At 33.7% G+C, this 13,821-nt stretch overlaps 1 protein-coding gene across 1 annotated transcript in view; it reads left to right on the top strand.

Annotated features, from left to right (window-relative positions):
• LOC106463868 (pleckstrin homology domain-containing family D member 1-like) overlaps positions 1-13,821 on the top strand; it is a 26,074-nt gene that overhangs the window by 8,657 nt on the left and 3,596 nt on the right. Inside the window, exon 3 of the mRNA XM_022391494.1 lies at positions 6,233-6,338. Within this exon, the coding sequence (XP_022247202.1) occupies positions 6,233-6,338 (106 nt within the window). The remainder of the gene's footprint in view (positions 1-6,232; positions 6,339-13,821) is intronic.

The raw sequence follows: 13,821 nt of genomic DNA, 5'->3' as shown, positions 1-13,821 counted from the left end.
CACTTACCTCTCAAAATTTTCCTGGCTTTCTAACAATGCGACAAGAGCCATTACAAATTCTTCGAAGCTAGTTGTTAACTTTCCCATGGGAATGAATCTTGTACTGTGAGTGAAAATAACAATATTCTATTCAGAATACGATCTTATACAATACTTCATGTGATAGATTAAAATCTTGATTTTCTATTGGTTATAGGTAATATGTAATGAAATGTACAAGAGAACTATCAACGAATTGTGAAAGAGAGGATGTGGCAGGAGGGGTCCGATTTTCTATTCGATAGCTCTGTAACCAAACAAAATTGAAGGCTATAAAAATTATGGTCTGTTTCAGCAATAACGGTTTTATAGAGTGTATTTTACGTTTAATTTCGTACATTTTCGAGGGGTGATGGACAAAATAGGGATGATGACATGCTAAGACAAAAATGTTTCACGTGTGTTGCACTAGTGGAATTTCAGGATTTTTTTATATATTTCTTTGTAGAATTAAGAGCTTAAAACTTGTATCTATTAAAATATGGATTCTTAGCTAAGATTTTATGCTATTCTAATTGGTATACCTTAAATAAAAAGTAGTTTAATAAAATTTTGAATGTAAGACACTAAAACTTTGTATCGTGCAGTAAAGTGTAGCCGGGCCAAAAGGGTTAAGGACTTGCATGCTTCTAAAATATATATATACTACATTTTTGTTGGAAGCTTAAACTACGGTTATTGTTCAGATTAGTCATGCATTAGAGTAGTGCTTTATTGAAGATATTCCAAGAGCTACCTCCAAATTTCTATTTGAAAACTGTATTATGAATTATTATTGTATCTTACTATGTACCAGTCTACTAAACAAATTCCATATTACTTCCAATGTAAGAATGTTCCGCACACATGTATATAGAAATACTTCTTTGTTCTTTGTTACATCCCCTCCTCCAATTGTTGTTATATTCTACTGTCTTGTTTAACTCAAGTGTCCTGGTGTGTTCAGTCAACACACCTGGTATGGTTTGTTTTATTGCATTCCCAAATAAACTTGGATGAAACTTGAACATCTTACAGATTATGTAGCTTTTTCAAATAAAATATATTTTTAGATATGAAATTTATATGAATTCATATCTTACAAAATTCAAAATATATCAATGTCTTTTCGTAATTAACAGTTAAAAATGGTTAGTTTTGTTGTAGGTTTCAACATTGTCACTATATTTATATTTCATTCTAAAAAACAACTAGTTGGTGAAATTGTTTGAAATTTGACAAGAACATTCCTAAAAGTATGTAGTTTCAGAAAAATAAAACATTTAATTTCTATTTTTGCTACTATTTCTAATAAAAATTTGGTATTTAATGTAGTTATTTGCACTTCGACAGTTTTCACGTTTCATTTGCATGATCTCTAAAACCTCCTAAATGAATATCAAAAGTTTTTTAAGGTAAATATTTCTATTTTATTTTCCTTTTTCTCTACTATATCATTAACTCTAGCTATTATCATCAATGTACAGTGCAATGAAATATTTACTACACAAAGCTCAAGGCTAAGTATAGGAGGTGGGTATGGCATCCATCAGGTGTTGACAAAATTTATCGCTTGTTTCTACTGCATTCGGCTAAAGAACTTTGAAACACATGTCAGTAGGTCAGATTAACATTACTGTCTGGATATGAGTGTACAGGACTATAGTTGTGTTACTCTACTTATACTTCGTGAAAGTTTGAAATTATTTATAGTTCGTGCATCATGTAACAACAAAATTAGAAGTTTTCACTATTGCTTTTGAAATAAAGGGACAAAACCTAAAATAATATTAAACTTTGAACTGTCTTGTATGTGATTATAATAATTTCATTAAAATACATTGATAATAAAGTAGTTTAATTAAATTTTGAATCTTTTTGATATGTGCAGAAAGGAATTTAAAGAGTGTGCCTGGGGTTAAAAAAGGTCTTCATTGTTTTGCCATAAGAGATTATCTCCAAAAGCCAAGTCATTGTATAGTTTCCTGATGGACCATTAACTGTCAGTGAAAACCACCTTCAAATCTGACTCTTGTACAAAGTTTGATCTTTTCTACACCAGTTAATCCATTAATAAGAAAATATAATGCATGTAATTTCTAGTGTCCATTTATAGACAGTAACATGAATACAAATACCTGTTAGGCATCAGGTAATGAATAATCACCTCTGAGGTTAGTTCCATAGTCCACAAATCCACAATGTTTTTCTTCATTATAATGGATTCTTTGTCCATAAAGAGGAAACATATTACAAGTTTTCCAATTTGAGAAATTGAAAATTGAAGGAACCATTTCTTGTGTAAAACATGAAATCTCCAAAACACTCCTAATTAAAATCCTCTGCTTAAAATGCTTAGACCAAAGAGCTGACAACGTTGGGTTGAAATTTACTGTCTTATTTGCAAGAATACATTGCTTATAAAACTGTTAAAATAATGATAATGTGAAAAGTCATACCATACTTATCTTAAAATGTGTAGTCTCAATTCCATAGGATTTTAAGATTTTACTTTTTATAAATACTGACAATGAAAAAATATTTCTCGAGCATAAAAAGGAATTAGAAACAAAATGTATGAACATTTTCTACGTTAATTTGTAAACAGTTGATAAAGTTACAATCAAAGACACAGTTTGGGCTGGTCTCATGAAATTTTATTTTGTTTTTTATTTACTTTTTTTACCTAATCTAATAAGTTCCAATTTTGACATATTCCTTAAGGAAATACTTAAAAGGCCAACCAGTCAGAAACTCAGACTTTACATATTGACAGGTAATAATATAAAATCACATCTTTTCAAATTAGTGTGATACAAATAAATTTTCACTGTGCACATAGGGTTAATGATCTTGTGGAGGACCAATATTATGCTTAGGAAGTTACTCTGGAATACAAATTGCTGAAATAGGCTTCAACTCTTGTCATAGATTTAAAAAAATTATCTATACCATGTGCCCTTCTTTTATAGACATGTTTATGACCAACAGAAAGAGAATTTTATACCCTACAAGAATCTTCTAAAGATTATATTTTTTTGGTATCTACGTCTAGGCAGTTCACCTCAAATTGTATATGTGTGATCATTAATGTCAACATTCAAGCAGATGAAATAGTTATAATTAAGAACTAGAAACTTGCAGGTTAGGAAAGAAAATTTAAATAAGACAAAAGTCAGATAAAAATATTTCTCATTATGTTCGCTACTGTAGCACACTTTGCGCAAGAGGCGTGTTTGTAATTCATTTGTGTTGTGTTTATAACTTGATTGTGACAAGTGGCTTATGGCATCTCTGAGAGGGTCCAAGTGCAACTATAAAGCAAAAAAATTAATGAACCCAGATTTCAGTTGACTATTAGCTTTGCTTGCGAGAATAAATCATGTATACTTGTCTGTTACAATATGCATTCATTCTGGAAAGAAAACAAAGTAATTTAGATTTATTTCATATTTTTTCAACTTTTAGTTTGTTATTCATTGCTGTTTTCCTTAAAGTTATTGTTAGAGTTGAGAAAATAATAGATTAAATATATAGATTTACTGAAAAGACTTGATGTTCATTTAGGAGGTTCTAGAGGTTATGTAAATGGAATATGAAAATCACCTTGACTCAGTAAATTCACAGCTAGATCTTTAGCAAAGTACTTTATTAATTTTGTTTCTTTTGTACAACATATTTGTAATGCTTACTATAAACTACAAAATGTTCTTAAGATATACATATTAAATTTAAAATTATGCTAAACATTTCTGTGGATAGTTTCATAGAAAGTGAGTTACTGCAAAGCACTGATGCCATCCACAAAATATATATCAGGCACCAGAATACAATGTTTCAAAACTACTTTAATTTAAGTTGATTTCTAACTAAACTATAAGTGGGTTAAAAAATTCCATCAGCTGCTCAGAGCACAAAACGTGATCACAGACAATGAAATTTAGGCTAAATGAATACTTACGGGCTGCAAAACGAAATAACTGTATAAGAAATATTGTAAAGAACTGCTTTTTTATTGGTTATAAACAATCCGATAGCACAGAGAATTATGTTGTATCGTGTGTATTTGATTTTTTTTTATGATTCAGTAAAGCAAAAAGATTGATTGAAAGTCCTGAATGGATATTCTGGTATTTTGATGTGAAGAGTATGTGTTTCTAATGGGTAAGACACTTGGAAAGTCATGCAAGGGTAGAAAGAAAACCTAACATAGGTAGACATGTCACGTGACACAGAAAAATGAAGATTGAAAAAGAAATTTAATATTTCCATTTGAAATTAAGATATTAAAACTTAGATAATATTGTAACTTGAATTATAAACTGTTTTTTGTCAAGCTTATTGACATACATTGATAATAAAATCTAATGTTGTATCTTTGTAAATGGTAGTAGCATGCACACTTTGACCCTCAGCTCAAATTTTTCACTTCAGAATTTTTTCAATTCCAAAATAGGCTTCAGCAATTTCCAGCTAGTTAGAACACAAACTTTACTTAATTACAAAGAAGAATCCAAATTTGAACCTCCTATTTATTTTATTTGCTAAAGTATTGATAAATTAGTCAAATCCACCAGAAAAGCCCCTCCCATCTCTTTCGGACTTTAGAAATTGTTTGCTGTTCAAGTTTATGTGGCTGATGGATCTGTTTATAACCAATAGAAAGAGCAGGTCCTTTTGAATTTGGCAGAGAGATTATTTGCTTGTCTTGTGATCATGCTTTTATTTGTTTGAATGGCTACTTAATTTTTACTTAGAAAGCCAGGTAAATTACAGTAGTTTTGGGACATTCTGTTCTAGTAACTGATACATGTTTTGGATTCTAAAATGCATCTGTGAAAGCAACATTAATTATTGTTTGAAGACCCAAATGTGTAAGATTCACTGAAGCTTACTGCAGTTATGCCATGGGTGAAAAGATCACATGGTGTTTTCATAAGGTATACAGGAAATGGTTAAGGAGCTCCTGCTATGATTTAATGAGTTGGACAGAGGACAAACAATACAGGCAATAAAACATAAAATTAAAAAAGTTGATAGATGAAATTTTGAAGATAAGTAATTTGAAATCATCTAAACAAATTATGCATTCAAAAAAGAATAACGAAAAGTACCATTCATTTTTTTTCAACTTTTCATTTTATTGTACAAGGTGTACATTGATGATTTTGCTAAAGTTAGTGTTGAGATACAGAAAAAAATTAGAGAGAAAATAAAACAAAGTTTTCTGGAAAAAAAACCTTATATTCATTTAGGAGGTTGTAGTGATTATGCAAATAAAATATGAAACCTGTAAGATGAAAGTAAGAATTTTTATTATTAGCTTGAAAATCACCTTTCACACAAACTGACTTAGTAAAGGCTTTGTTGAATCACAGAAAAATCTTCAGGAAACATACTTTATTTTAAAATGTGATTTCTATGTACAATAATTGTGTAATGTGTTCTAACGACTTGCCAAATTTTGTGAATGTACACCTAGTACGTAGAGTTATAGTAGGAATAGTTTCATGGCTACAATGTAGTTCCAAGATGGGTTGAATCAACCAACTTCATAATGACAAAGGTAATAGCATTTTTTTTATCATTTGTTAGGTTTCATATTCTGTAATACCAAATGAGCATCTATAGGCATGGATTCCATAGAATATATTTGAATATCAGATCCCATGACTGCTCACTTGGCCTTGTTTTAAAAATTAACTAACATTATTTAATGATAGTAATTGTATCCTGTCATAGTTAAAATACAGAAAACTTCAGTTATCTCTTAATTATTTTGTAATTGATGCATTTCAGTTTAACTTGAACTTAAGGCTGCAATGTATTCATTTGATGATTTATATTTCCTACTTTATGTGCTTTTTTCTCTCTTTGATATCACTTACTCAGGCATATCAGTGAAACGTTAAAAACATGAAAAAAAAACTTTTGTTTTTGTTCTTATCCATTGTTTTGCTATTTTTTAAACAAAATACTGCACTTTTGTAATCATGATATTATTATCTAATACAGATCAATGAAAATATATTTTGTGGAATTTTTGAAGTGGGGGAATAATTCTGACTTCGTTATCAGCATTATCAGAACATGCATAGAACATTTACAGATGGGTATAAAAACTTCACATTTAGTATTAGCCAAACATATGTTGATTTAAGATATTTTCAAGCATAAAATTAATTTATGTGTGATTTTTTTGCACATATTTTAGTCTCAGGTACCGGCTTCGAGACCTTGAAAATCTGAAATTCATCAATGAAAGAGTTGAAGCAGATAACCAGTCAATGACCGACAAACAAGTGCAGCTGGAAACCGAAGTAAGGTTATATACACTAACATAGGCAGAGATAGTTAATGAGGATAAAAATGTTCCTTGTTTCAAGCAAAATAAAATGCAGGAAAATGGGGCTTGAAGTTTTGCAGCAAATATCCTTTGGGGCTAGTCTAAAAGTACAAAAGTTTTTGTTAGTATGTTGACCATTCAAACTTGGTGATCAGTCACCTCTGTTGTTTATTATTTTTTGGCACTGGAATCACTCTTCATCTTCTAAATCTGATGATTAGTTTTTGAGTTATGGGTGTTAGAATAAACCAATTTATATTAATCTGTTATTATGAACAGCATAGTTAATATAATAAAGTTTTAAATACTTAATATAGTAAAATATAAATATTTCTTTCGTGATAGTGCAAATATCACAAAATAATTTCTAGTGAAATGTTAAAAGTTATTGCTAACAAATATTGGGCTGCATTGATACTGTTTTAACTCTTATTACTTAAAGATATTTTTATATATATTGTAATTTTTATTTAACGTTGATTATATTTATGTTCTCCCTCCACACACATATATTATTGTTATTCATTCCCTAAATTTATTATTAATGTCTCACTCTTCCAGTTCCTTTATCATTGAGTTCTTTTATTGATAAATCTGCCAGTTGTTGTAGATATTATTTTTGGCACTAACACATGAGTATTTATTATCCTACCAAAATATCACTTCAAAATAGAAAGGTTTTACTGACACATTTCAAGTTCTTTTTTAGGCAAAATTGCAGCAGTAAATTGAAAAAATGTTTAAAAATAATAATTTTAATTTTGTAGGAAAACACATCTATTACTGTGTACAACAATATAAGAATGGTCTCCATATCAACATGACTTTGAACCTTTGCTTGGTTGGCATTATGATTTGTCATTATGTACATCCAGCAGCCAGTCAGGTACAGTTGGACTTTTGTCCTGTTGGCAAGTTTAATAAAAAAGCTTTGACAAAAATCCAGTGGGGAATGGCTTTCCTCCAAATCTAAGTTCATGTTTTGTCATGGCTCATAATATTAAAAGTTCACGTCAGTCCCTCCTCCTTCAACTATTATCCATACAACTTCATCTTCACCATTCTCCCAATCTCCTCCTGCTCCTACAGCTGTCCCCTTTCTCTTGTTAGGTCTAGATCCAGAGCCTGTTTTTCTTTTTCTGACCCTAACTATGGTTCTGAGATATTTATCATCCCTCTAACTTTTGTCAGAAGCTTCTCAGAGAATGTCATATCAATTCGATGATGAGTTGGGACCATTGTTGGCATCTAACATGGTTCGATTGTCAGCTTCAGCATTTTCCCTAGTCTCTTGGATGGTATGTTGTTGGGTACAGATGCATTATTGGAGGGTATTCGTCTGCTGACTGCTGCTTTCCGTGAGTTACGTGAAGCCCCCTTTCTCCACCCCTTGATTTTTGTGGGCATTCCAGAGTTTTTGGAATCAAGGGTTGATGTCGCCCATCTTCATTCATCTCTGTCATCCTTGGTTTTCCGAATTTCCTTGGCTCCTACAGGGGGTCATAGTTATGCCCCTATTTGAGAGTTATGACCTCCAACATTTGTCCGTTGGTACCCAGAACAGATTCCACCCATATCCACAAGGTTCCTTCACTCAGTTGGAATGCCACCAATAATGGAGATGACTCCCATGTTCCTTTGGGGATTATGGGGGCTCAGCTCTGAGAATTAATGGATGTGTAGAAAACCTTTACCATGGATGCATAGGTACTACATGTCCTTGCATCAGGATTATTCATTCAGCTCACATCACCACCATTATCCCCCCAACCTGTAGTGTTTTCACCTCCTACAAATCCTCAGATTTCAGAACTTCATTCCAGGGCTGTCAGAGACTTGTTGATCAAGGGAGCAGTGGAGAGAGTCTTCCCAGTTCTTCCAGAGTTTTGTTCCCATCTGTTTGTTGTGCACAAGAAGACGGGAGATTGGTATCCGGTCCTTAATCTTTCTCTTCTCAATCAATTTTTAGATCCTCCAAGTTTCACAATGGAATAATTCCTCACTCTGCATTGGCATTTTTTGCCAGGACTGTGGATGACCAAGTTCAATGTCACCGATGCTATCTGCTCATTCTTATAGCGGAGTCCTACTGCCGCTTTCTGCATTTTGTAGAAAAGGGGCAGGTGCTGCAGTTCAGCTCTGCCATTTGGACTAGCATTGGCACCATATGTGTTCTGCTGAATTGTTTGAGCCTTTTCTCCTCACTTCCATTACCTACGCCTGTGCACACACCATAACATGGATGACTGGTTACTACTGGCACCTCCCAGCAGTTGGCGGAACAACACACCCAAATTCTACTTTCAGAAGCAACTAAGGCAGGCTTTATTATCAGAGCCAAAAAATCTATTCTCACTCTAACACAATATATTGTCCATCTGAGTGTCTTTTTCAATATGCATCTCAGACAGGCTCCACCAACTCCTATTTGGCTCTATGCTGTGGAACAGGCACTCCAACTCTTACTCTTGTCTTCTTCACCCACTGCGCAGATGGTTCTTTCTCTTTTGGGGATGTGTACATCACTAATGGATCATGAACAGTGATCCAGTGGATTCGCCAGTCTCCTTATTCTGGATCAACATCTTCAATCTTAAGTGGTGGTTATATCAGAATAATACTATGATAGATTTTGCTTAGCTGCCACCTTGTTCAGAGATCCGTCTCTTCATAGATGCTTTGCTTCAGGAATGGGGTGCATGTCTCAACAGTCAGGAATTCCAGGGCCTATGGATGTATAACAAGCTTCCCTACACATCGATGTGTTAGAACTTCTTGCTGTTCAAAGAGCGATGTCTCAAGGTCTGGAGATATTGAGGGGAAAAATTATCATGCTTCACTCCGACAATTCCAGAAAGATGTCTTACCTTTCCCATCAAGAGGTCATGGTCCATTGCGAGGTCTTCGTTGGATTTGCTTTCAGTTTGAGACACTGATGATTGATATGTTTGCCACTCATTGTATCACTTAACTATCAGCATTTGGGTCTCTTGTACCTCACCCTCAGGCATTGGCAATAGATGCATTCAGTCAGGATTGGATGGGATTGCATCTCTATGCTTTCCCACTGATTCATCTGTTACCCAGAGTCCTAGCTATGATTCGTTCAACCCCTTGTCAAGTTCTTTTGGTAGCACCAGATTGCCCAGCTCAACCCTGGTTTCCGTGTCTGCAGTACCTTCAGGAGTGCTCACCTCTTCCTCTTTGGCCATCTCTGTTGAGGCAGCCACAATCCAACATCGTACACCCAGCCATCCCATAGCTCAAAACTTCATGCATGGAGGTTATGCAGTCCTTTGCATGGCATTGGGGTTTAACTTCTAAGATTGCCATGTATTTGTCTCAGTCTCTGCATAGTCCAACAAAGGATATTTATCAACAGAAATGGCAGGTTATGCAGTCCTTTGCATGACATTGGGGTTTAACTTCTAAGATTGCCATGTATTTGTCTCAGTCTCTGCATAGTCCAACAAAGGATATTTATCAACAGAAATGGCACACATATCTTCAAATCATTTTGGGTCCTTCATCCCAAAAAAACCATTTCAGTTACATAACTGGGATATTAGGATAGTATTACATGCTCTTTCTCAACATCTGTTTGAGCCCTAAGCTTCATGTACCATGTATCACCTTTTCCTTAAGGTTTATATTTTGTTACTGCTGGCTTGCAGACATCATCTATTGGACTTGTTTGCACTGCATGTGCACAGGATGCCTTATCCTCCTATACCCAGACAGGTCATTCTTACCTAAGACACTGGCAGCCAGGGAAGGGGATGAATCCCTTCCACCAATTCATCTCACCACTTACTCTCCTCTCTATAACTGATAGAATCTCCATCATTTGTTATGTCCAGTGAAGGCCTTGAAGTGTTATGTTGCCCGCATCCACACCTTCAGTTTCCTAGAATTATACCATTACCTTCATGAGGTTGATATGAAAATTGATCCATATGGCTTATTCTGGGCTCTCTTTGGAGACAAGGTGACTTTTGTGAGTCATGTCTCATCGGTTTTGTCACATTTCTATGTTCTTGGTGGCCTGGTTGAATTACGGGCTGGTATGTGGACCTCCTCCAATACTTCTATCTCACATTAATTGCATGATCTGACAGTATCTTCCTCTGAGGATTTTTGAATACCCTCTGTAGTCGATCCTTAACCACATCTGCTAGATTATAAAAAGAGGTGAGTATCTTCATTACTAATCTTGTCTCTTCTTTACTTTCCATGGTCCCTTACCTCTTTTTCAAAGGATCTCACTCTGTGTCAAGTGTTGCCCAGGCTGTTGTGCTTTTCTCAAACCAAATCTGTACTAGCAACCATTAACACAGTATATTTTATCTAGGTTGCAACAGGTTCTGCAGGAATGAAGTGTTACATAAGACTACTTAGAGGCAAACAGAGTGGTATTACTGTACTGTGCCGGACTGCCACTCATGGACTATCATGAGTATAGCATATGGGGATTCTTCCCATCCCTGCCGATCATTGGATTGAATAAATCGGAGTCGATTTGAGTTCAAACATTTAGGGAACTTGCTTCACCTATTGGACTGTTTCTACGACTCTCCAATGAATATTACCTCTCCTCTCCTCCCATATTCTACAATTAGAGCTAGGAAGTCCTTATCATATCTGGTTTCCAGTCACTGGGGTGGTAGACAGAGGTTATTTCTGTGGAGTGTTCAAGTGAATTTCCTTCACTCTTGGAGAAGAGGGCAAAGTTGGGGGCCCTCCTACCTGGAACCCTGGATGTTTTTTCCAAAATGTTGGTAGGAGATATGCTAGCCTATACAGGAGCTTACTCGTAATGCGAGTTCAGAGTTGAAGCGTGGCTATCTTGTTGTATTTAACATGGCCCTTCTTTTTGTTCAGTATTGCTTCAGTACATTGTTCATGGAAGAGGGTTCATTGTCTCTTTGTAATTCTGATTGCAGAGTGGTCCCATCCTGGGCCCTTAGTTGAACACATTTTGTTCCACGTCCTTCCCATAATTCCAGTGACAAATGGAATTTACCTTGCCCACACAGTTGGAGAGAGAGGGTGAGTGCTCACTATTCCAGACTGAATGAGTTCTGTTTCCTCAAGTTTAGTATGACATACAGGATCCCGTCATTCTGAATTTGGGGTGTTGCCTTTCAGAATTCTTTAGGTTGAAGAGAGTTTTGTCTGCTTTGGTATTGCTTAATTTCTTGTCATGATTCCAGTGGCTTGGAATGCATTGCTTTATAGCTACAGGTTGGAATCCAATCACAAGTATATAGATATATATATATATATATTGTCATCCGAATGCTCTAGCCACCAACATGGGATTTAGGGCCGTAGTCCTAAAATTCCAAGTCTCTAGCTAATAATCCCACCACACAAGATGTAAATCACTTGTCAAATGTGTAGCTCTCATTACCCTATCAAATTACATAACACACGAGCTAGTCGCAAGTTGCTTGGGGCATACCGCATGAACATTTATTTGTTTTTTTATTTTACCTTATCTAAATTAGAAGGTTTAATTTTTATATTTTAATTACTTTTATAATAATGATAAAAGAATACACATGAAAAACATGAAACATAGAACTTACCTGGGTCTTTTTTTTTTGCTGTTGACTGTTGATGAAACTTAACCCTATTTGTTTATACTAATGATACTACTTCACCAAATAACGTTTCATTTAATTATATAATGCATCAAAAACACAGAATAATAACACATGAAAAGCAGACAATGTCTTATGACTATCAGTTTTTCTGGCTTTCTAACTACACAACAAGATCCATTATAAATTCAGCTAAACTTGTCAAAATGTTTCCTGTGAGAATAAAGTTTGAACTGGAAGGAAAACAGACAACTCTCTTTACGGAAAACAATGTAATATAATATGTCATTTGATAGATTAAAACTTTGGCTTTCTATTGATTATAAATAATATAGTATTAAATGTCAGAGAACTATTGGCAGTTTGTGAAAGACAGTATGTAACAGATGGGTGTGGTAAGAGGGGAATGATTTTCTATTTTATGGCTTTGTAACAAAATAAGTTTGAAGGCTATTAAAATTAAGCTTTACTTGAGTAATAACATTATTATAATGAGTAATTTATATCAAATTTTGTACTTCTTAGAGGGATGGTAAATAAATTAGAGAAGAGGGGACCACCTAGAGAGGAAATTGAGTTTTTTTTTAAATATTCCCTTACAAAATCAAGAACATAAAACTATAATATTAATATCTGGATTATTATCTATGTTTTGATACCTTGATTTGTATACCATGATAATAAAGTACTTTAATTACATTTGGAATATCATTTAGAAAAATCTAGTGACACACATAGAAAAGAATCCCTGTATGGAAAGGTTCCATTGCTTGGGGTTGCTAAAAAAACTTCTTAAATAAAGTTCAAATGTTTTTTTTTTCCCCAAGTAAAACTAAATATCTTATGTTATTTTTTCTACCCTAACTCTATATGAGGTTGGTGAAATTGACCAACCTCGTTACTACCATAATGAAATTTGAAATAAATCTAAATTACCCTTTTCTTTCTAAAGTGACTTCAAACTGTAACATAAAACTACATTTGTTTATCCTAAATAACTTTAAACTCATAACACTATACATCTATTTTAGTTTTATTGCCATTTGAAAATTAGGAAAGTGAAATTTGAGAACTTTCAGATGAACAAAAGTATTTTTAATCTTAACATAAAAATCACTTTGCACTCAGAGTAATCAAAAAGTTGACTCCATATATTCATAGAGAAACATCTAGTGAAAATACTTCATTAAAAATTCAGATTTTTTTTTGTCTACAAAAGACTTAATGCTTACAGAAAGCTTGCAAAACATATTAGACATTATAGTATGGAAACTATGATGGTCAATTTGGGATCATGAACGTTTCTAATTCGACCGAGTCCGTAGTGAGAGCATTAAAGAGAGTCAAACTATGAAATAATTGTAAGTGTAGACTAACCTTTCAAACAAATATAAAATCAGGGTTTCATTTAATATAGCCTGCTTAATGTGATATGCATAAATACCATGTGCTTTATGCCCATTGTTTTGAATTTTTCAGTTATTCCATTATATAAAGTATTAACATACAACTTCAATCAAGGAAGTCATTAATGTCATTTTGCCTTAGCTATCTTTTCTTCTGAGACATTCACATAAGGTTTTTTTAAAGTTTTACATAGTATCACTGAAAGTAGAGCAAGCTTTTATGGAAAAATCTCTTAACTGTTTTGGACATTACTTCTTGCCAAACACATGAATATCTGTTATTCTACCAAAGAACTTGCAGGCTGAACATCACATTGAAATACAGAGGTTTTATTGACTCACGAGGTTTCCAGTTCTTTGTTGTTCTGGACACATTTCTTGTAAAATATGTGAATATTGTGTTATCCTAATGTCAGAATTTGAAATATAATTATGTTCTTTTCAC

Source organism: Limulus polyphemus, unplaced genomic scaffold, assembly GCF_000517525.1.
Source record: "Limulus polyphemus unplaced genomic scaffold, Limulus_polyphemus-2.1.2 Scaffold1507, whole genome shotgun sequence".
NCBI lineage: Eukaryota > Metazoa > Arthropoda > Merostomata > Xiphosura > Limulidae > Limulus > Limulus polyphemus.
The sequence above is the reverse complement of the archived record's forward strand: the minus strand, read 5'-3'. Positions and strand labels throughout refer to the sequence as shown.